The sequence below is a fragment of the Callospermophilus lateralis genome, chromosome 1 (assembly GCF_048772815.1).
Source record: "Callospermophilus lateralis isolate mCalLat2 chromosome 1, mCalLat2.hap1, whole genome shotgun sequence".
NCBI lineage: Eukaryota > Metazoa > Chordata > Mammalia > Rodentia > Sciuridae > Callospermophilus > Callospermophilus lateralis.
This window is the reverse complement of record NC_135305.1, coordinates 16,412,400-16,437,579: the sequence shown is the minus strand read 5'-3', so window position 1 is coordinate 16,437,579 and position 25,180 is coordinate 16,412,400. Positions and strand designations below refer to the sequence as shown.

Sequence of the window (25,180 nt, the reverse complement as noted above, 5' to 3'; positions counted from 1 at the left end):
GAGGGCTATTTGCTTAACACTGTTCTTAGTCCTAAAATTTCAATAATTTTTTGTCAAAATTTATACTTTTTTGAGATAATGTAATAATTGAAGCAAATTTACTTATTTAGCAATTATAAGGAATACCTTTCATATGCCAAGTATCATTCTGAGTGATGAGAAACAGAGTAAACAAAACAAAATCTTTGCCCTCAAGGAGTTGCATTTTGGTAGAGATAGACAATACTAAAATGTATAGACTGTTTCATGCTAATAAGTTGTGGTCTGGGAGCAATGGTGTATATTGGAGAAATTATCTAAATATCTAAAGAGGGTGATTGTGAGCAAATTCTTGAAGGAAATGAGAAAGCAAGCCGTGCAGATATTCGAGGAGAATATTTCTGGCAGAGCCCATAGCAAATGCAGAGACTGAGGCGAGAGTTTTTATTATGTGGACAACAAGGAGCTTGATGGACTGGAGCAGAGTGAAAAATCATTGGAGGGGCTTGAGAAAATGGCATGATATTAACGGTCACCCCATCTGTTTTTTTTGTTGTTGTTGTTGTTTTAATTTTTTTAATTTTTTTTCATCTTTCATACATTTGATTCATGTGAGTTATGCTTTTCCATTTTTACCCCAAATACAAATTGCAGAATCACATCAGTTATACATTCACAATGTTTACATAATGCCATATTAGTGACTGTTGTATTCTGCTGTCTTTCCTATCCCCTACTATCCCCCCTCCTCTCCCCTCCCATCTTCCCTCTCTACCTCATCTGTTGTTGTTCCGTTCTCTCCCTCCCCCCCCCTTTCCCCTCACAACCTCATATATGTGATTTCATATAACGATGTGGTTTTCCTTCCATTTCCAGGCAATTTCCCTTCCCTCTCTCTTTCCCTCCCTTCATTCGTCTCAGTTTAATGTTAATCTTTTCCTCATGCTCTTTCCCCCTGTTCAGTTCTTAGTTGCTCTCCTTAAATCAAAGAAGACATTTGGCATTTGTTTTTTAAGGATTGGCTAGCTTCACTTAGCATAATCTGCTCTAATGCCATCCATTTCCCTGCAAATTCCATGATTTTGTCATTTTTTAGTGCTGCGTAATACTTCATTGTGTATAGATGCCACATTTTTTTTATCCATTCATCTATTGAAGGGCATCTAGGTTGGTTCCACAGTCTAGCTATTGTGAATTGTGCTGCTATGATCATTGATGTGGCAGTATCCCTATAGTATGCTCTTTTAAGGTCCTCAGGGAATAGTCCGAGGAGGGCGATAGCTGGGTCAAATGGTGGTTCCATTCCCAGCTTTCCCAGGAATCTCCATACTGCTTTCTATACTGGCCGCACCAATTTGCAGTCCCACCAGCAATGTACAAGTGTACCCTTTTCCCCACAACCTCGCCAGCACTTATTGTTGTTTGACTTCCTAATGGCTGCCAGTCTTATTGGAGTGAGATGGTATCTTAGGGTGGTTTTGATTTGCATTTCTCTGACTGCTAGAGATGGTGAGCATTTTTTCATGTACTTATTGATTGATTGTATGTCCTCTTCTGAGAAGTGTCTGTTCAGGTCCTTGGCCCATTTGTTGATTGGGTTATTTGTTATCTTATTGTTTAATTTTTTGAGTTCTTTGTATATTCTGGAAATTAGGGCTCTATCTGAAGTGTGGGGAGTAAAGATTTGTTCCCAGGATGTAGGCTCCCTATTTACTTCTCTTATTGTTTCTCTTGCTGAGAAAAAACTTTTTAGTTTAAGTAAGTCCCATTTGTTTATTCTTGTTATTAACTCTTGGGCTATGGGCGTCCTGTTAAGGAATTTGGAGCCTGACCCCACAATATGTAGATCGGAGCCAACTTTTTCTTCTATCAGGTGCAGGGTCTCTGATTTGATATCAAGCTCCTTGATCCATTTTGAGTTAACTTTTGTGCATGGCGAGAGAAAGGGATTCAGTTTCATTTTGTTGCATATGGATTTCCAATTTTCCCAGCACCATTTGTTGAAGATGCTATCCTTCCTCCATTGCATGTTTTTAGCCCCTTTATCAAATATAAGAAAGTTGTAATTTTGTGGATTGGTTTCTGTGTCCTCTATTCTGTACCATTGATCCACCTGCCTGTTTTGGTACCAGTACCATGCTGTTTTTGTTACTATTGCTCTGTAGTACAGTTTGAACTCTGGTATCGCTATACCTCCAGATTCACACTTCCTGCTTAGAATTGTTTTTGATATTCTGGGTCTTTTGTTATTCCATATGAATTTCATGATTGCTTTATCTATTTCTACAAGAAATGCCGTTGGGATTTTGATTGGCATCGCATTAAACCTGTAGAGAACTTTGGGTAATATCGCCATTTTGATAATGTTAGTTCTGCCTATCCATGAACAGGGTACATTTTTCCATCTTCTAAGATCTTCTATCTCTCTCTTTAGGGTTCTATAGTTTTCATTGTATAAATCTTTCACCTCTTTTGTTAGGTTGATTCCCAAGTGTTTTATTTTTTTTGAGGATATTGTGAATGGAATGGTTTTCCTCATTTCCATTTCAGAAGTTTTGTTGCTGATATACAGGAATGCCTTTGATTTATGCGTGTTGATTTTATATCCTGCCACTTTGCTGAATTCATTTATTAACTCTAGCAGTTTCTTTGTAGACCCTTTTGGGTCTGTTAAGTATATTATCATGTCATCCGCAAATAGCGATAATTTAAGTTCTTCTTTTCCTATTTTTATGCCTTTAATTTCTTTTGTCTGTCTGATTGCTCTGGCTAGTATTTCAAGAACTAAATTGAATAGAAGTGGTGAGAGAGGGCATCCCTGTCTAGTTCCAGATTTTAGAGGGAATGCCTTCAGTTTTTCTCCATTTAGAATGATGTTAGCCTGAGGCTTAGCATATATAGCTTTTACAATGTTGAGGTAAGTTCCTGTTATCCCTAGTTTTTCTAGTGTTTTGAACATAAAGGGATGCTGTACTTTGTCAAATGCTTTTTCTGCATCTATTGAGATGATCATATGGTTCTTATCCTTAAGTCTATTAATGTGGTGAATAACATTTATTGATTTCCGTATGTTGAACCAGCCTTGCATCCCAGGGATGAATCCTACTTGATCATGGTATACAATTTTTTTGATGTGCTTTTGCATTCGATTCGCCAGGATTTTATTGAGAATTTTTGCATCTAAGTTCATTAGAGATATTGTTCATAGTTTTCTTTCTTTGAAGTGTCTTTGTCTGGTTTTGGGATCAGGGTTATGTTGGCCTCATAGAATGAATTTGGAAGAGCTCCTTCTTTTTCTATTTCTTGAAATAGCTTGAAAAGTATTGGTATTAATTCTTCTTTGAAGGTTTTGTAGAACTCTGTATACCCATCCGGTCCCGGGCTTTTCTTAGTTGGTAGTCTTTTGATGGCCTCTTCAATTTCTTCTTTTGTTATTGGTCTGTTTAAATTGTGAGTGTCTTCCTGACTCAATCTGGGCAGATCATATGACTTAAGAAATTTATCGATATCTTCACTATCTTCTATTTTATTGGAATATAGGGTTTCAAAATACTTTTAATTATCTTCTGTATTTCTGTAGTGTCTGTTGTGATATTGCCTTTTTCATCCCGTATGTTAGTAATTTGCGTTCTCTCTCTTCTTCTCTTTGTTAGCATGGCTAAGGGTCTGTCAATCTTATTTATTTTTTCAAAGAACCAACTTTTAGTTTCATCAATTTTTTCAATGGTTTTTTTTTTGTTTCAATTTCGTTGATTTCCGCTCTGATTTTAATTATTTCTTGTCTTCTGCTATATTTGCTGTTGTTTTGTTCTTCTTTTTCTAAGGTTTTAAGATGTAGCGTGAGTTCATTTATTTGTTGGTTTTTTCTTTTTTTGAGGAATGAACTCCAGGAAGTGAATTTCCCTCTTCAAACTGCTTTCATTGTGTCCCATAGATTCCGGTATGTTGTGTCTGTATTGTCGTTTATCTCTAGGAATTTTTTGATTTCCTCCTTTATATCTTCTGTAACCCATTGATCATTCAGTAACATATTGTTCATTTTCCAGGTGATGCAAGATTTTTCCTTCCTTCTTTTATCATTGATTTCCAGTTTCATTCCATTATGGTCAGATATGGTGCATGGTATTATCTCCACACCTTTGTATTTACTGAGAGTCGCCCTATGGCATAATATATGGTCTATCTTTGAGTAGGATCCATGTGCTGCTGAGAAGAATGTGTATCCACTTGATGACGGTTGATATATTCTATATATGTCGGTTAAGTCTAGGTTATTGATTGTGTTATTGAGTTTTATAGTTTCTTTGTTCAGCTTTTGTCTAGAGAATCTATCCAATGGCGAGAGTGGTGTGTTGAAGTCCCCCATAATAATTAGCATATATAGCTTTTACAAGCTATTTGACTCTTGAACTTGAGGAGAGTTTGTTTTATGAACGTTGCAGCACCATTGTTTGGTGCATACAAATTGATAATTGTTATGTCTTGATGGTGGATGGTTCCTTTTAACAGTATATAGTGTCCTTCTTTATCCCTTTTGATTACCTTAGGTTTGAAGTTTACTTTATTCGATATGAGAATGGCCACGCCTGCTTGCTTCCGAGGGCCATGTGAGTGGTATGATTTTTCCCAACCTTTCACCTTCAGTCTGTGTATGTCTTTTCCTATCATGTGAGTCTCCTGAAGGCAGCATATTGTTGGATTTGTTTTTTTAATCCAGGTTACTAGCCTATATCTCTTAATTGGTGAATTTAAGCCATTAACATTTAAGGTTACAATTGAAATATGGTTTGTACTTCCAGTCATGTTTATTTATTTATTTATTTTAGATTGATTAGTTTTCCCTCTTTGGTTATTTTTCTCCCCCTTTACTGAGATACCTCCCACTGTTAGTTTTGGGCGCTATTTTTCAATTCCTCTTCTTGTAATATTTTGCTCAACATACTTTGCAGTGCTGGTTTTCTAGCTGCAAATTCTTTTAGCTTTTGTTTATCGTGAAATATTTTAATTTCATTGTCAAATCTGAAGCTTAGTTTTGCTGGATACAGTATTCTTGGTTGGAATCCATTATTTTTCAGTGTTTGAAATACGTTGTTCCAGGATCGTCTCGCTTTCAAAGTCTGTGATGAAAAATCAGTCGTTAACCTAATTGGTTTACACCTAAATGTAATCTGCCTCCTTTCTCTCGTAGCTTTTAGTACTTTCTCCTTGTCCTGTATGTTAGCTATCTTCATAATTATGTGTCTTGGAGTTGGTCTATTATGGTTTTGGATGTTTGGGGTCCTGTAAGCTTCCAGGATTTGGCAATCCATTCTATCTTTCATCTCTGGGAAGTTTTCTAGTATTATCTCTCTTAGTATGCTATCCATTCGTTTGTACTGATTCTCTGTGCCTTCTTCTATCCCAATGACTCTCAGATTTGGTCTTTTGATGAGGTCCCATATCTCTTGGATAGATTGCTCGTGAGATTTCAGCATCTTTTCTGTGTTGACTATATTCTTTTCAATTTGATAAACTTTGTCTTCATTATCTGATGTTCTGACTTCTACTTGATCTAGTCTGTTTGTAATATTCTCATTAGCGCTTTTAATCTGTTTTACGGTTTCTTGCATTTCTATGATTTCAGCTTGATTTTTTTTTTAACACCTCTATCTCCTGATAAAGCTCATTCTTTGCGGATTGAATTTGTGTGGTTAGTTCCTCTTCAAAATATACTTTCAATGCTTGGATTTGCTGTCTCATGTCTTCTCTAATATTCCGTTCCATCTGAATTAGGTATGCCTTGATTTCTTTCCCTGTCCATGTTTCTGATTCTTCTAGGTCCTCTTGTATATTTAGGTTGTCCTCTATTGTTTGTAACCTTTTTTTCCCTTGTTTTTTCATATTGTTCACGTTGCCTTCCAGCTCTGTTTGACTGCTTAGTAACTGCTTTCTCCTATACATTTGTTTTGGCTTTGTATATCTCTGTTGTCTCTCTTTTGTGGTGGGAGATTATGCCTAGAAATGTTGGGCTTTGTTGTACTTTAAAGCTGATTCATTCAATTCATATAAGGCTTCTAGGTTCTGTATGCATATAATGTTTTGCTGTTTGTTCTTAGGTCTATATGTTTAGGTTGGGTGCTCTGGTGGTACGATGGTTAGTATGTCTTGGCTACTTTAGAAGATTGCTCCACTGAAGGTGGATACTACCAGGCAATTGGATCAGGGTGTTGGAAGTACCTAGGTATTTATGAGTCTTATAGACAGCCTCGAGACATTCACCTATTTGCATTTAGACACTTACACGCAATGGAAGATGTAATGCTTGGGATGAGAGTTGGGGGTTAGGGGAATGAGGGTGCTGTTAAAAAAAGAAAAAGGGATAGAGGGAGAGATAGATTAGAGGGGAATGAAAAGAACAATAAAACTTGAAATGGGATAGAAAGACAGAAGGAAAAGGGGAGAAAGGAACAAGGTGAGAAGAAGGAGAGAATAAAATATTGACAACAGCAACAAAACAAAACAACAACAACAAAAATTAAAGTGTTAGAGATCCACCTTCCTCTCTTCCAGTAGGCGGTGCTGTGCCCTCCAAGCGGAGCGTCTGCTCTCTACCTGCCGAGAGCTATCTCTGTAGGGCATCTCCTGGGGGTCTCTCAGACTTGTCAGTCCAGAGCCATTTCACTTCTCCAGCTCTTAACCCCCTTCCTCCTGTCAGTCTACCAGCCAGGTCCTGTTCCCCAGAAGTGACTCCCCCAAGGTCTAGTTACACTTGCAGCCCCACCTCGTGTCCCTTTTAAGCCCCAGTGCTGTGATAAACTGGTGGCTAAGACCTCGGGATTTGCGGCTGGTGATATGTGGGTCTGGGGGTCTGGCATCCCCTCTGCTTCCCTACGGACACGACCTCTGAGAAGTCAATAAAGTTTCCTGGCTGTTTGTATCAGTATGGGGAGTCATGCACCTGCTAAAGTGGATTCTGCTGGGAAGGAATTCCGCAGGCCGAATTCCGATGACATCACCTCTCTGCTATGGCGGGCCCCAGGCTCCTTGCCCGAGTGTCCGAGGGGAGGGGTGGGACTGGTCCGGCCCGGTTCGCCTCAGCTTCTGGCTTGTGGAGGTTTGGCTAAAGACTTCTTCCTGCCAAGCTGTGTCTCGGCGTCTAGCAGGATCCAGTCACTTTGGCTGCGGGCGGGTGGACGGATCTGCAGCTGTGCCCGCGGTGCGCGGATTGTGGCTGTTGGATTTGGAATTCCGCGTCTCTGGCAGGGTCCCGCTCGTCCGGGTCACACAGACGCTTCAAAAAAATCCTAGTAGCTCCCAGGCGGTCTCTCTTCAGTGAAATTTTGCTAGGAGAATCTCCGTTGGTAGAATCCAAGAGTTATCCTTGCGACTTTATGTTCCCATCACTGGGAGTGGATTAAAAGCGCAGCCTCTCTGCCCTCCGCCATGTTGGATCACCCCATCTGTTATGTTGAGAACACAATGTAGATGTTTGAGGACAAGGAAAAATTAGGGAGACCAATTAGAACCTTGTGATAAGTTCACATTTTTGGAACAGGAGCTAGCATAGCTGATAGGAGAAGTGGTCAGATTATCCATCTATCTTAAAAGAGACAACAGGATTTACTGACAGGTTAAATATATAGGGTGTGAGACAAACAGTGGAACCAAGACCTTTTACCTTAAGGTGTAGGAAGATTGACATAAGGAAGATTACATGAAGAGTAGACCTTAAGAGAAAAATCAAGAGTTCCCTTTGGACTTGGCACATTTATGATTCCTTTTCAACAATCAGGTGGAGAGGCTAAATTAGTCATTGGAAAGGCAAGTTCAAAAGAGAGATACAGGCTGCAGATCTAAAATGAGGAGTCATTTAAACTGTGAGATTGGCTTGAAATCACCAAAAGCATATGGGTGTAGAAGAAGATTGAGAAGTCAGAAGACTGAGCCCTGGGGCATTCCAGCAAATGGAGTTGTGGGGGGAAATAAAACACCCATACTGCAGAGAAAGGTTGTGCAAGGCAAAAAAAAAAAAAAGAATGTTAAGCTGGCACCTTACTGGACACTTCAAAAACAGGTTGATACTGGAACCTATTGTATTTTTAGTGGCTTCCAGAAGTAGCAGCTGAATTGGGCATGGTAGCACATTCTTGTAATTCCAGCTACTCAGGAGGCTAAAGCAGGAGGATCACAAGTGTGAGGGCAGTCCAGGTAGTTTAGTGATACTCTGTCTCAAAATTTTTACAAAGGGATAAGGATATAGGTCAATGGTGGAGTGCTTGTCTAGCATTTATAAGGGCCTGGGCTTAATCCCTAGTGCCAGTGCTGCAACTGCAATTAAAAAATTAAAAAAATAACTGCTAGCAAAATAAGGGGGAAACTATGAAATTACAGTATGCAGGAAGCCATGTAAAGAAAGTGTTTCCAGGAGAACAATATTACCACCTGAGGTGAAAGCTCCTCCAAGTCTGAAAATGATGGTTTCAGAAAAGAATAAGAGGGGAGAAACCATGTATATAAATGAGTTTTGAGTTTTGTTGTAGACGAGAGGAAAAAAAAATGTAGGAAAAAAGGAGTCAGGAGTTTTGGGTTTAACTGGAAAAAGTTAAAGCTTGTTTATATCTTGATGGGTATGGTTCATGAAAATTGCTGAGTAGGAAAGATGGGGCTGGCTTGGTTTTATCCAGATTGGACAGTTTATCCATTGTAATAGATAACTGATACATGATGGAAATTTAAACAAGGTCCCTGATTATTCCTATTTTCTCAGTGAAATGGTAAGCAAGTCCATCAGTTGAGATTGAGAATAGGGGAGAAAATGATGGAGATTTGAAAAGAAAAATAGAAGGAATAGTCTCATAAATAGTCTTTTATGAGAGTAGGGAAGTGAATGAACCAGAGAAATGTCATGTGTTATTAGCTCAATTTCAGGAATTAAATTAATATTGATACAGAAAGATTTAATCAATGTAGTATGTTTCGTTCAGGGGGAAAGTTCATGAGAGGGAAGAATATTTGTAAATTGGGTAAGTGGAGAGAAAAGTTGAGGATCTGTGCAAGAAAATGTTTGTGATGATTGACCATGGGAATTAAGCTAGATATTGAGGGATAGTGAGGTGAGATGGAAATACTGGAAAAGTTGTGAGAGCAAAGGTTCATAGGAGTTGGTGGATTTGTAGGATTATTAGTATCTGTGCTGGAAAGAAGGATCATCTGGTTGAGTATTAAAATTATCCAGAATTGTGACAAGAGTTATATTGGAACTGACAATGATAGAATGCCAGGAACTGAAATCTTTAAGGACCAAGTGAAAATGAAGATTGGGATTGTGAAAAGAAATGGATGTTACGGGATTCACTTCAGAGATTTTGAATCCCTTTGCAGGAGGTGGTAGGAACTGAGCCACCATGAGAAGCAAGGAAAACCATCCTACTAGCAGACCTCATTCCATTTCCTAAGCAGACTAATTTGCATCTTCTATATCTCATTATATCCCTAAGTCTAAATTGAGTATTGCCCTTAAAAATTAAAGTAAATAAAAGAATAAGATATGCTAATTTTTTCACAATATTTGATTTGACATTTCTGTGAACTTTCATTACTAATTTAAAAAACTCACTTTAACTTATCACCTTAAAATACTTTTTAGGTCAGTGTGAAACAGTTAAGCTGAGTTACACCTCAAAATTTTTTTTTTTTAATTGTTGGTTGTTCAAAACATTACATAGTTCTTGATATATCATATTTCACACTTTGATTCAAGTGGGTTATGAACTCCCATTTTTACCCCGTATACAAATTGCAGAATCACATCAGATACACTTCCATTGATTTATATATTGCCATACTAGGGTCTGTTGTATTCTGCTGCCTTTCCTATCCTTTACTATCCCCCTCCCCTCCCCTCCCCTCCCCTCCCCTCTCTCTACCCCCTCTACTGCAGATCATATCTCCCCCTTGTATTATTTTTCCCTTTCCCCTCGCTACCTCTTGTATGTAATTTTGTATAACCCTGAGGGTCTCCTTCCATTTCCATGCAATTTCCCTTCTCCCTCCCTTTCCCTCCCACCTCTCGTCCCTGTTTAATGTTAATCTTCTCATGCTCTTCGTCCCTACTCTGTTCTTAGTTACTCTCCTTATAACAAAGAAGACATTTGGCATTTGTTTTTTAGGGATTGGCTGGCTTCACTTAGCATAATCTGCTCTAATGCCATCCATTTCCCTCCAAATTCTATGATTTTGTCATTTCTTAATGCAGAGTAATACTCCATTGTGTATAAATGCCACATTTTTTTTATCCATTCGTCTATTGAAGGGCATCTAGGTTGGTTCCACAGTCTTGCTATTGTGAATTGTGCTGCTATGAACATCGATGTAGCAGTGTCCCTGTAGCATGCTCTATTTAGGTCTTTAGGGAATAGACCGAGAAGGGGAATAGCTGGGTCAAATGGTGGTTCCATTCCCAGCTTTCCAAGAAATCTCCATACTGCTTTCCAGATTGGCTGCACCAATTTGCAGTCCCACCAACACACCTCAAAAATTTAATAATTTGAAAAGAAAATTATTTTGTATGACCACTTTTCTCATCTATATATGATTGGTTATTATCGGTTGCATATATACCAGTGACGGTTTTTAGGTATTCATTGGGCAAAGGTAATGTATTATTTATCTGATAAAGATATATTGTTCAGTTTTCTCTCTGCTTTCTTTCAGATTACATACCGGTTACGGCACCTCCTTCGTGCAAGGTGTGATGCTTCCCCAGTGACCAACAACACTATCCAGTTTCACTGTGATCCTAGCTTCTGGGCCCAAAATATTATCAACTTAGGTAGGCCATTATTTACATTTTGTCAAGGTGTCAGTTGTGGAATTCTCAGTGATGTTATTGAAGATTCCCTTCCACTTGGTTTGCTGTTATCTTATTTTAAAGACATGTCAATAATTTGTATATATGATAATGTGTGAATATAAGCATATATGTACATATTTGGGTTATAGGAAAATATTCTTTTGTTGACTTATGGTGTATCTGGGTATAGGGATTCAGGATGCTTTTATTACCCTAGAATCCTGTTTGCATGTTCTATATTTATCAAAATGTGTTACCTCTTGACTATCATTTATACAGGATTTTCCCCCACATTCTGGGGAGGAACCTAGAGACCTGCACATGTGAGGCAGGTGTTCTGCCACTGAGCTACAGCACCAGTGCCCCCACGATTTTTTTTTTTTTTTCCTCTTTTTCTGAGACAGCCTTCCAAGTACCTGGGATTATAGGTGTGTGCCACTGCACCTGCCTAATATTTTTCATGTCTATAATATTTTATAGTAAGATAGCACTTCTCATGCTATTATTGGCTTACTTTCCTTTAGATGCCTAATGGTTTATTATTCCTTACTTTCCATCAGATGCCTAATGGTTCAGTTGCTTTATCTCTTTAGGGAAGACTTTTTCCCCACAATTTTTATATGTTCATATGTCTATTAAAGTGTAACATAAATTCAGAAAAGTACCCAAATCTTAAGTATTTGAGCTCACCAATTATCATAAAGAAATAGACTATCACTTAGTAACATCAGGAGCTGGAGTATCTGTGCAAATATTTCAGCAGGAAATTATTACTTTAGCTTTCTTGTTATGCTATTTGCTGAGTAGAAATAGTCTTTTTGCCTCCTTTCTTAATTTCTCACCGGGAAACTACACAAACAAAAATGTAAGAATTCCCTATACATTATTCATCAACAGCCAGTATTCCCTTCAGTGATGCTTTTTTCATTCCTTGACTTTGTTTCAGAATCATCAAAGATGGTTGCTCTCTCATCCCCAAGGCTAAATTCTTTGTAGGAAAGGAGAAAAAAAAATGGAGAAAGAGCCAGTGCTGTCAGAACATAGTAGGCAAGGAAGAAACAGGCTTACACAAATCTTATCCTTACAAGGGAAGAACAAAAAGAATCCTTGAAGAAGAGGTGATAAAGAGACTCCTGCAGGCCACTCTTAGCAGTATCTGTGGCCTTACATATATTAATAACATAGTAGGCAACTGGAATCATCCACACTTTTCACACTGCCTTACTAGAAAGAAGCAGCTTTAGAAATATAGAGCATGTATGGGAGTAGCTGTCTTCCTCACCACAACCTGCAGTACCACAACACATGCCTCTGTACTGAGAACCTATCACAGGTTAGAAGTCATCACATGTATAGACATGTATAGACATCTCTGTACTTAAAACATAACGTGTAAAACACCCACATGTAGAAATAGCTACATTTAGGAATTAGGTTTAAAACTTTGCATATAAAAGGATATAAATCTACATAGCAAAAACAAAACCATGATATCTTTGTTAGTTTGTGAAATTCTGATATAATAAAGTATCCTTTACTGTAGAAATTATCAGAGCTGTCATTTACAGCTTGGTCAGTTTATTTAGCACAAGAAAAGTTTTCCAAACTTATTTATCCATGGCTTCTGAGAAACATTTTATGAATGAGTGCCAGAGGAAAATATTGATTAGATGAATATTTGGTTAATATTTTGATAACTTTGGATGAGTTTTTTTTTTTTACATATGTGAGGTTTTTTTTACCTATATGTGACTACCTGTCACAGTGCCAAACACACAGTAAGTATTTAATAAATGATAGCTGTACTTTTAAAATTCAATTTTGTTTATTTATTCATCTTTTTTGGTGGCACTGAGGAGGGAACATGAACTCTACCACTGAGCTACATTCCCAATCCTTTTTATTTTTTGACAGTCTCATTAAGTTGCCAAGGCTGACCTCACACTAGCCCTGACTCAGCCTCCCAAGTAGTTGGGATTATAGGCATGTGCCACTGTGCCCAGCTTAGCTACAATTTGTTTTTAGATGTGGGTGCTTCGTGAATCAGAAACATTTGAATATCTACTGTTAAAGAAATAAAGCTTGAATCAAATCTATGAGACACCTTTAAAACTATAGTTGCAAACCAGTTTTCTGTTATGGAGTTAATGTAGTATATATTGTAAAGGTATAAGAAACTTGAGATTACAAATAGTTAATACTAAAGAATCAAATACTTTGTGAGATTGGTTTTTAGAGCCAATGTCAGATTTGCTTGTTTTGAGTTATAATAGTTCTAAAAATGGCCTCCTTTTTCCAACTATATGTCTGTGTGAGAACAAATTTCTTCATATATTTAATTTAGTCAATATATTATACAAATAATGGAAAAACAGATATGAAGTTCACCTATTAAGCTAGATGCTTAGATCTTCAAAAGTGTAAAACAATGCATACTTCATTAAAAACCTTTGTAAGCATTTTTTTCATAAAAATATGTTGTTATTGGTTTATTGTTATTTTACAATGGATTAGTGGATTTTTTTAACATTTTCATTTTACGTTTCTTACATAGTAAATTTTGATAATAGAGCCTACATAAACAAAAGTTCTTTGGGGTCCTCTTTTTTTTTTAAGAGTAAGAATAGTTCAGAGACCAAAAAACTCCTTAGCAATTAAAGTTCATCAAAAGTAGCCATTCAAAATGTTGTATCTCACCAATTATCAAAAAACTTTATCCCTTGCTCTTTTCTCTTTAATTAGGTTCTTTAGTAATCGAAGATAAAGAGAGTCAACCACAAATGCCTAAGCAGAATCCTGTCGTGGAACAGAATTCACAGCCACCAGGTGGTTTATCTTCAAACCAGTTATCCAAGTTTCCAACACAGATCAGCCTAGCTCAATTACGACTCCAGCATATGCAGCAACAGGTAATGGCTCAGAGGCAACAGGTGCAACGGAGGCCAGCACCTGTGGGTTTACCAAACCCTAGAATGCAGGGGCCCATCCAGCAACCTTCCATCTCTCATCAGGTAAATTTGGAAGCAGGCCTGTCCTAACTTAGATAACTGTAGTATGATTGTGTTCAGCAGCTCTTCATATAGCCAAGATATCCATCATCCTTAATTTAAATTTGTGGATTTATAAAATTTTACCACACTAAAGATCCCTGATTTAACACTTAATCTTTAGTTCTACTCAAAGATTTAATGATTTATTTAATTGGCACATTTATTTTCATCTATTGTTTCTTGTCTTTAAATTATTGCAGGGTTAAGTGTTTGTATTCCTAAATAACCCATGCCTATGATTGATGGGAAAACCTGAGTAACTGTAATTCCTTTATTAGTGCTTCAGAAAGATGAGTACTTTTAAGAATCTGTTCTTGGGCTGGGGGTGTGGCTCAGCAGTAGAGCACTTGCCTAGCACAGGCGAGGTCCCGGGTTTGATGCTCAGCACCACATAAAAATAAATAAGTAAAATAAAGGTATTGTGTCCAACTACAACTAAAAAATAAATATTAAAAAAAAATCTGTTCTCTTTGGGGGTGCCAGTATTTAGCAAACCATATTGTATCTTAGAAAATAGGGCAAAATGAAAAACAAAATAGAAAAATGCAAGAGTGTGGTTCATTAAAATTTTAACCTTTTTCAAACTTCTATCTGAACAAATATTCCATTGACCATTTTTAACTAGATATTGAAGTATTCTGTTAATTTTCAATCCATGTTTTGAGGATAAAAGGTTGATATACTTTTGTTAAATAAACAATCCTGTTCAGGTTAGATTAATAAAGATTTAATAGGATTTAAAGTCTATTTCATATAAACTCTTGTTTTCAGTTACTTTTTAAAATGAATTTATGTTGTTTCTGTTTCCACAAAGGATTTGAAGTGATTTTGGTACATGACACAAATGAAATAGAGTGGAATTTAATAAGAGTCAAAGTATAAAAACCTTGGCTAGGAATTCTTATTATACTTAGGAATAACATTTAACTCAGAATTTCTTAACAATGAAAGAAAACAGGAATAATAAGATATCACTATCAAATAAAAGGAAACATGCCAATTAAATAGGGGTGAGAAAGTTTTACTAGTATTTTACTAGTAGAATATATGAAGTGGTTGTCTATGAAAAAAAGCAACTAAATTAAGCATAATTTTCTTGTAACAATTTTATACAACATAGGAATGTTTTTTTGTAGGACTCTTCAACCCTCAATAGAGGTTGTGGGCATATGTAGAGCCTATTCTTGTGAAATAGGTATACGGGGATGGAACCCAAGGCCTTGCACATGCTAAGCACATACTATACCACTGAGATTCACCACTATCCCCTACTATATCCCCAGTTAGACCCGGATTTTGTTGTCATTTCTGTAATGGCGTAAGATAATATATTTGAAGTTTATGGCTTTCTATTAATTTGATTAAGAAGGCATATGAAATCTAGGAAAATAATAATATGCCTACTTAAAACTTTGTTTCAACCAGTTTTTACAGAAAGAAAGTAGCAAACAATTTGAAAGATCTTTGGTGAAGTGCTTCAAGGGGGAAGAGAATTGTATGTTTTAGATACCTCGAGCATCCATGGCAGAGTTGAATTTTTATTAAGAAAATTGAAAGCAGAATGACATAAATAGACTAGAAAGAATACTAAAATTTTTCTGAAGTTAAATGTACAAAGAAAGAGAATTAAATCTGTTGTGCCTGTGCTAAGCATTTGCTTATATTAATATTGAAATGTCTGAGAGATGGTAGAATTTATTTAGTTGCTTATTAACAAAAAGGGTTGGATCCATCAATTCATTTAATTGCCTTTCACTAAAAAGTAAGTAATGAGGCAGTTAATAGAGTCTATGTGAAAAGAGTTTATAAATTTATATAAGCAGTGACAAAACTGAATTGACCTTTGAGCCATTAGCTTGCTTTCCTCAGAAATTTGCTTTGGATCTTATTTTCAGTCTCTAGGATTTAGTACTATGTATAATGTACAGTCTAATTTTCCCACTTAGAAATACTTTTCATATGTTTGTGGTCCTTATACCCTGTCATTTTGTTTTCTCTACTCTCTGTGCCTCCTAGATCTTTTTCACACTCTAATCTCTTTATTTGCTGTCTGCCAAAAAACCCCTTCATTTTTCACTCATTAGTTTACCCTCTTCTATAAACTTGTACTCGTCTACCCACTTTATTCTCAGTTTTATACTAGTTTATTTACATAAACTAGTTTATTTGCCCATGTGCCTCTTCCTCTGTTAGGAGTATGCAAATTATATATATATATCTGCCCATATATTCAGGTAAAGGACTGCTTCTGAAATCACTTACGTAGTAGTTTCCTAATTCTTTCTCTGAAGATTAACCATGTCATCTACATGGTTCAAGAGTTGAGTAATAGCAGAGATAGAACAATTATACGATTAAATAGTGCAAATGTAATAAACTTTGTTTATTTGGCACTATATAGTATACTCCATTAAACTTTAGTGATCAGATCTACTTGTTACAGAACACTGTCACTTACATCATTTTATACATGAATCATAGTAGGAATTCTCGCTGTGATTAAGGTTCTGTCTGTTTAACTTTCAGCCATTTCTCTATTCTCAATTATTATCGTCAATTATTTTTCTCTGTGTCTTGAAAATTAAATGATTCCACTTAACCAAAATATTACTAGTCTTTCTATTTCTTTTAAGATTATAACTGGTTTCTAATATTCTTTCAAGACACTTCCCCCGTCACAGGATTCTTATAAATTAGCTCCATCACTTTAGCAGTTTAGGAGAAGGTGAAAACATCACCTCCTTATACGCCTGTAAGCTCGTGGATGGCAGGGTCGACATCCAGTTCTACAGATTGCTTACAGGCCATAGCACGCTACTCTGGAATCAGTTGTCATTATTTAGTTGAATCGTTACATAAATATCAATCTGGGAGAGAGTGAGACTAGGATGCTAAAAAACGCATACCACTATCTTTATTCTCCCTTAAGGACTGTTTTGGTGTTTTCTCACTTGTTTAAAAAAAAAAAATTATTCTTTTGGTAAGTTTAAAATTTTTCCAATGTTTCCACTATGATTTCTCAACTATTTTCTTTTTGTGCTTCAGTGATACAAAACACTTCATAAAACTTTTATAGAAAAACCAAAAAGAATGGCTGTAGCCTCAGGCTTATGATTCTGTTAAATTTCAAAGTTATATATTTTTCTCTAATATTGTTTTTCTATTCTTTGCCTATAGAGTTTCACTTGATCCAGAAATTAAATCTGTTTTTCACTGGGTCTATAATTACTGGCCACTATTGAATGAAAGTGAACCTAACACCAAATATTTTAGAGAGATAAGAGGGAAGGAATTAATCCAGGCTAAAGAGTAAATTCCAAAAACGTGAGGAAAAGGAAGAAAAAAGAGGGCAGGGATATACTTTATAGCTGTGTGTGCCTTCACAGTGTCAATTTGAGGTGCTGCCACTTCAACCTTCTAGATCCTGCATTGATTTGTCTCCCTGTGAATGTATAAAGATATAGTCACCTCTCAGAGCAATTCTGATCACATTTGTTTAAGCTATCTTGAAAAGAAGTATTTCTTTTTCAGTAAGTTGCCAACTGTAGGGAGAATTGGATGGCCAAGAGGATACTCACATAGAATGTCCTCTTTTTCCAAAACTCTAGTCTTATTCTCCAGAACTAACATTTATGGAGGAGACAGTGTAGACTTGCCTTCATAACTCTTGCCTAATCTCAGATATCCTCACCTAGCCTTCCTGTAATCAATCTTTCCTTTGGAGGGTTACTTTTCAAAAAAGTTTTTTTTTAGGTAGTCTCATCCTCTCTTAACTATAATTAGTCTTAATCAACAGCCAACAGAACACTAAAACATGTTTTGGTAATGATATAGCAGACTAGATTTAAGGTAAAGCTTTGGGTACTGCCTTTTACTAGCTGTGTGTCTTTTTTTAAGTTATCTAAGCTTTCTGATCATACTTTTCTGATTTGAAAAATAAAGATAAAAATACCTACCTCATATACCTCAATGACATAAGTAAAATGCCTGCCATGTAGCTAGAGTTCAGTGAGATCTAGAATTCATTAATTTTTAAATGTTATTAATGTCAACTATTTTCTTAATGATTTGTTGGTTAAGAGTAGAGACCTTTAAGTCAGACTACTTGTCAAACACAAGTTACTTAAATTCTTTATGCCTTGTTTTCTTATATAAAATAGAGATTATGCCTTTCTCATAGAATTGTTAAGAAAAATGAGTTAATATAATGTGAAGCATTTAAAGCAATACCTGGCACATAACAAACATTCAATAACTGTTAGCAATTATTATTCTACCATCACTTGGTTTGAAGAAGAAGGATACCCAAAACACCTTTGCCTACTTTACAACATGACCAAGGTCCATTACTATAGCCACTTACAAATTAGTTGGCAACTCTCTTCCAAGATTCTTTTCTAATAAAACTCTTTTCAGAAATCATTTATACAAATTCTGAAATTCTACCTGTCATCCCCCCTCCCCATTTCCTTTTTGTAATCTAAATGAGTGGATTCATCTATGGAAGAGTTTTTGTCTTTCTTCAAAAGTTTTGTTGAAATAGAGATTTAACTTGTCTTTATGGAGATGGCTGTTACTGAAGTGGTCTTATTTATTTTTTCTAGCAACCCCCTCCACGTTTGATAAACTTTCAGAATCACAGCCCGAAACCTAATGGACCAGTTCTTCCCCCTCATCCTCAACAGCTGAGATATCCACCAACCCAGAATATCCCACGACCAGCAGTAAAGCCCAACCCCCTGCAAATGGCTTTCTTGGCTCAACAAGCCATAAAACAGGTATGTGTACTTGCTCTCCTCAGTTGCTGATTCTGCTTCATTTTATTTTCAAATTACATTGAATTTATAAATTAAGCAACAGCCTCTGAAGAGTAAGAGCAAGCTTGCTTTTTTTTTTTTAATGAATGCCAATTATAAAATTTATTACAGACAAATCTATGGAGACAAGCTTAAGAGAAAGGGTCTTCTTGTTTGTAATCAACAAAAGAAATCAAACCACTGTTGTAGCAGTAAATGCCCTGTACAATCAAAGAGTTCTTGGTATTACATTTTTTGCAATACCAGTATATACAACATTTAGATGAGCACATTATATTTTCCAACAAAAATATAACAAATCTGTTTCGGGATTGTGGCTCAGTGTTAGAGTGCTTGCCTAGCATGTGTGAGTGTGAGGCACTGGGTTTGATTCTCAGCACTGCATATAAATAAACAAAGTCCAGTGACAATTAAAAAAAATTAAAATATATATATATAAAAATAACAAATCCTAGTTATAGTCCACAGAGAAAGTGTTTCAAGATTTCCTGAAAACAAACTTAGTTATAGCACAATTTTAATATAGAATATATATACATCTGTTGAATGTGATGTGGTTTATTATTTATATTCTTGATATCTTTGGATCAAAATGTTTTCTAAAATTTTTATGCTAAAATAAAAACCATCTCAGTGTCAACGGCCTTTTTAGCTAAAAGCTCATGAAGTGATTTTGGTTTAATTTGTTCATCAAGACCAAAATAAAGATGATGTTTATCCCATAATTTTAGGACTTTTGTGTGTGTGTGATGCTGGGGATTGAACCCCAGGGCTTTATGCATGCAAAGCAAGCACTCTACCAGCTGAGCTATATGCCCAACCCTACGACATTCATTTTAATCCAATCATTTGAAATTTTTATTTGAGAAGTTCATGCAGTGTGTATCTATATGTTTGTATGTACAATCAGATTGTCCTTGCTATATCATCAGCATATTTAATGAGATAGACACCCAGATACAGGAGGCACTTAGAACCCCAAAGAGAAAAGATCCAAGAACCTCTCCACTACACATAATTAAAATGTATAACACAGAGAACAAGGATAGAATTTTAAAAGCTTTTTAAGAGAAAAATGTCAAGTCACATTTACAGGTAAGCCTTTAAGAATCATTTTTGATTTCTTAGCACAAACTCTAAAGGCCAGGAGGGCTTGAAATGATGCATTCTAAGTCCTGGAAAAAAAAAAAAATCTGTCAACCAAAACTGCTATGTCCAACAAAATTATTAGAACAATTCCATTCACATTAGCCTCAAAATAAAATATCTAGGAATAAATCTAATCAAGGAGTTGAATGACCTCTACAATGGAAACTACAGAACATTGAAGAAGAAACAAGATGGAAAAACCTCTCAGGTTCATGGATAGGCAGAATTAATATTGTTAAAATGGCCATACTATCAAAAGCAATATACAGATTCAATGCAATTCCCATTAAAAATATCAGTGACCTTCACAGAACTAGAAAAAACAATCCTAAAATTCACTTGGAAGCTTAAAAGACCCGGGCTGGAGTTGTGGCTCAGAGGTAGAGAGCTCGTCTAGCATGCATGAGGCACTGGGTTCAATCCTCAGCACCACGTAAAAATAAAAGTATTGTGTCCACCTATAAGTAAAAAATAAATGTTAAAAAAAAAATAGAATAAAAGACCCAAATAGCCAAAGCAATTCTAAGCCAAAAAAGCAATGCTGGAGGCATCACAATACCTGACTTCAAATTATACTGAAGAACTATAGTAAAAAAAAAAAAAAAAAGCATGGTACTGGCCTAAAAACAGACAACACAGACCAATCAACAGAGTAGAAGACACAGAAACAAACCCATACACCTATAGCCATTGATCCTTGATAAAGGTGCCAAAATATACATGGGAGAAAAGACTGCCATTTTAAAAAATGGTACTGGGAAAACTAGTTATCTGTGTGTAAAAGAATGAGACTAGAACCTTATCTCACCCTGCCCAAAAATCAACTCAAAATGGATCAAAAACCTAGGAATTAGACCAGAAACTATACAACTTTTGGAAAAAAATGTAGGGCCAACACTCCAGCATAGAGGCACAGGCAATGACTTTCTCAGTAGAACCCTTAAAGTTCACATACCATGTGTTACTAAGTGGTATGGCATCAAATTTACAAGCTTTTGCACAGCAAAGGAAACAATTAGGAATGTGAAGAGACAACCTACAGAATGGGAGAAAAATCTTTGCTAACTACTCTTCTGACAGAGGATTAATATCCAGAATGTATAAAAAGCTCAAAAATTTTACACCAAAAAGTCAAATAACCCAATTGATAATTGGGCAAATGAATTAAACAGACATATCTCAAAAGGAATACAAATGAACAAATCTATGAAAGAATGTTTAACATCATTAGCAATTTGGGAAATGCAAATCAACACTACACTGAGATTTGATCTCATGCTACTCTGAATGCAATAATAATAAATGCTGAAGAGGATGTGAAGAAAAAGGATCACTTCTACACTATTGATGAGATTGTAGATTAGTCAGTATGGAGGTTCCCCAAAAGACTAGGTATTGAGGGCCACAGCCCAGTAGGAATGATGCCTGGCATTTTGCCAGAGGGAATGGTTGAAAGGTGAGATGATGATAGTTAGTTAAGCTGTGTATTCAGTTGTATATTAGACCTTTGCTGTCCGGCAATAGGGGGTGGCTCTTGCTGCCTCAGGCGCCCGCTACTTTGGAGTTCTGGTTGAGTTCTCGCAGGTTCTGAGAGAGTTGGGGTGGAGCCCGGTGGAGAGCTGGGGGAGTTCCCGGGGAGTGTGCACGGAGTACTGGTGGAGTTCGGGCAATAAAATTCCCTATTTGAACATACAAGTGCTTTTATGGCGGCTCAGTTATTTGTGCCCAGCCAGACTGCAGCAACTAGGCATGGAACCATCATATGACCCAGCTATACCACTTGTCAGTATTCACCCTGAAAAATTAAACCCATGTTTCTAGCAGCACAATTCCCAGTAACCAAGCTATGGGTCCAGCCTAGGTGTCCATCAACAGATGATGGATAAAGAAATACACACTGGAGTTTTATTCAGCCATAAATTAAATGTCCATTTGCAGGAAAATGGATGGAACTAGAGACCATGTTAAGTGAAATAAGTCAAAATCAGAAAGTTAAGGGTCCTGTGTTTTCTCTCATGTGATGGCTAGAGAGGAAAAGAAAAGAAAAAGGGGGGAGATCAAAGGGAGATCAGTAGAGAAAAGGGACCAAGATGTGGGGGGCTGGAAGGGGAAGTGCTGGGGAGTGATGCTAGCCAAATTATAATTTTGTTTATTGGTATGTGCCGCAGTATGGCTGGGCGCAATTCAGGAGCCACTTGTCAAAAGAAACGAACTTTATTTTTAGAACACACACACTGCACCACACAGCTCTTCAGGAAAACCCTCATAGCCCAACTGCCACCACCAGCTTCCCACAAGCCTCTCCACCTCCCCCATTCCTCCTGCTCTTGAGGCCGATTGATTGGGTCGCGTGGGCGGAGCCACATAAAGTCCCCCAATGAGCAGCCCCATGGTCTGAAAGGGCGGGGAAACAACCCAATGAGCATCAACGCAGAGGAGCCAATCAGTTGGCAGCTAGAAGTTTGCTGGGGCCCCTTCTGCTGGGACCACTGTGAGCCAGTCATCAGCTGGCAGCTGGTGCTGGCAGCTGGAAGTTTGCTGGGGCCCCTTCGGCTGTGGCTCTCAACAGGTATGCATGTATGAATGTGTAACAACAAATCCCATAAGTATGTACAACTACAATGCACCAATAAAAATGTGGGGGCAAAAGAACATTACATGTGAGTTCAAACACCAGAATGTGTCTTTTACTTCATTTTGTGTTAGAGTGATCAGTACATGTCATGTTGTAGGCCTATCTATCAATAGTCCGTTTTCTTCTCTTCTGTAGTGGCAGATCAGCAGTGGACAGGCCACCCCATCAACTGCCAGCAGCACGTCCTCCACTCCCTCCAGCCCTACCATCACTAGTGCAGCAGGATACGATGGAAAGACTTTTGGTTCACCCATGATTGATTTGAGCTCACCAGTGGGAGGTTCTTACAATCTTCCTTCTCTTCCAGATGTAAGTATACACAGAAAATTTATATAAGCATCCTCTTTTGGAAATTGCCAGTTAATTTGGATTCAGTAACTGGCATATGTTTGGATTATAGGTTGTTTTGTTTTTAGAAGTTAGTTTATTTCTTAAAAATATTATAACAGCAGTTAATAAAAGTTGTGAACATTTATACAACAGAATGCCTTTCAGGGCACTACAGTTAAAGGTGTTTGTAAATGATAACAATGATAATGGAATCAAAGCTGGGAAAGGAGAAAAGTAAAGATATAAGAAGAAAGACTGGCAAGTTGAATGTCTGGGATATGGTATTTTAAAACAAGGGTAGCTAGAGATGGATGTTATATATTAAGACATCAGATGAGACAAGACAAGTTTAGTAATAGAAATCAAAATATTTTCTGCTGAACAGTGCAAAATTTCCTCTGACTTGCTTTATATTTAAATAATATATTCACTATCTAAGCTCTTAACTTTGATCAGTATACATTTTAAAAAAATATTTCCAATATTCTGTAAATAGATCGCTACCATATAAGTTGATTCTTTTATTTTCACTTTTCTAATTCCCACTGTTTTATTTAGCTTTTAGGATTATTACACAATGTAAATGACTTTCCTTTTGTTAAAGATACAACAAATTCAGTCATTCTGGTCTTCTTGATCTGTCTGAAAAGTAATTATACAATCTATGCCCTTATATTCCCTTGTAGAATTCTGAGAAAAGCTGGAACTGTTAGAAAATTGAACTGGATTTAAATCACAAAAACATTCTTGGGAAATTTGGTGTGTTTAGGCAGGAAGAATATTTGCATCTAAAGCATTAAACTCTTAATTAGAAATTTATCAGTATTTAGTCTGGTAAAGGATTAGGAAAGCAGTGTTAATTATCTGTTGCATTAAAGGGAATGCTTTTTGTTTTGTTTTGTTGTTCCTAAAAAACAGTAGTGTACTTAGTGAGCCTGGTGCTCTAGAACTATGTGATATGTAGACTTATGTTATCTCTATGGTACTTACTCAGAATATCACTTGTTATATAGAGGGCCACAGACTTAAACGGGCTATGACTCTGAGCATCCTCAAAGTCCTGTCTGAGACCAGATTTTCTCATATTCTTCAACCAAAACTACAAATCACATCTGATTGAATGCAGAAGCAGATACAAGAACCTGTTTCGTCACTTTTAAAGCAGATATTAAAGAGATTTGCAATAATATAAAATTGTGCTATTTTTTAAAGTGTGAATCACACATGATATTACTTTTTTCTCATACCAACTCCTGGTATAACTGAGGACAATAGTATATCCTCAGTTATTTGCCAAGGTAGAATAGTAAGAAGCGTGAAAATTTTTATTTGGGATTGTTTATGGGAGAACTATCAATCAGAACTTCTCAAATGTTATATTTATGTGTCTTATTGTTTGATAGTAATTGTTATTGAAGTTTTCTTATAAATTTTGCTTTTATCTTGCAAGAGCAGTTTGCCCAGAAATAATTTCTTTTCTTATAAGATTGATTGCTCAAGTACTATTATGCTAGACAATATGGTGAGGAAAGAAGCTACCATAGATCATGGCCAGCCAAGACCACCCTCAAACAGAACTGTGCAATCACCAAATTCATCAGTGCCATCTCCAGGCCTTGCAGGTAAAATATACTTCTTTTGATTTTATAATTGTCTTTCTAGTTTTTATTCTTAAGGATTTAAAATTCCTTCACCTGCTCCCCCTTTTTTTAATATATATAAATAGTTATAGATGGACAGGATGCCTTTATTTTATTTTATTTTATTTTCATATGGTGCTAAGGATTGAACCCAGTGCCTCACATATGCTAGGCAAGTGCTCTGCCACTGAGCTATAGCCCCAGCCCCCTTCACCCCTTTTTTGATGAAGGATTAAGATATAGCTGTGGGTTTTGTTTTGTGGGGGTTTTTTTGTACTATCTAAAATTAGTATACTTACAATGAAGGAAGCAAAGGTGAAACTTCTTTATATTCTCAATTTCAATAAAATTTATAGGTATTATAGCACTTCTTGGAGAAAATTAATATTGTACTTATTAATAAATTAAGTTGAACGTGATATGATCTTCTTTAGGATGTGATTTGCCCATTAAAATTTCCTAGTGATGACACATAGAGCAGCCTCAGTCTTTTGGTGGTTTTTTTGTGTTTAAGAATATTTAATGTTGCCAGGTATGGTGACGCACGCCTGTAATGCCAGTGGCTCAGGAGGCTAAGGCAGGAAGATCATGAGTTCAAAGCCTGCCTCAGCAAAAGCAAGGTGCTAAGTAACTCAGTGAGACCCTGACTCTAAATAAAATACAAAACAGGGCTGGAGATGTGGCTCAGTGGTCAAGTGTCCCTGAGTTCAATCCCTGGTACCAAAAAAAGAAAGGAAAAATAAAAGAAT

General features: G+C 36.5%; 1 protein-coding gene across 3 annotated transcripts in view; it reads left to right on the top strand.

The window, feature by feature from the left end:
* Nucleotides 1-25,180, top strand: part of Trim24 (tripartite motif containing 24) — a 106,211-nt gene that overhangs the window by 71,416 nt on the left and 9,615 nt on the right. For 2 of the 3 annotated variants that reach the window (XM_076832802.2, XM_076832790.2), the window contains 5 exons: nucleotides 10,672-10,789; nucleotides 13,553-13,821; nucleotides 18,465-18,638; nucleotides 22,597-22,770; nucleotides 24,278-24,413. In XM_076832802.2, the coding sequence (XP_076688917.1) occupies nucleotides 10,672-10,789; nucleotides 13,553-13,821; nucleotides 18,465-18,638; nucleotides 22,597-22,770; nucleotides 24,278-24,413 (871 nt within the window). The remainder of the gene's footprint in view (nucleotides 1-10,671; nucleotides 10,790-13,552; nucleotides 13,822-18,464; nucleotides 18,639-22,596; nucleotides 22,771-24,277; nucleotides 24,414-25,180) is intronic. The other variant, XM_076832796.2, reaches the window with a different exon arrangement.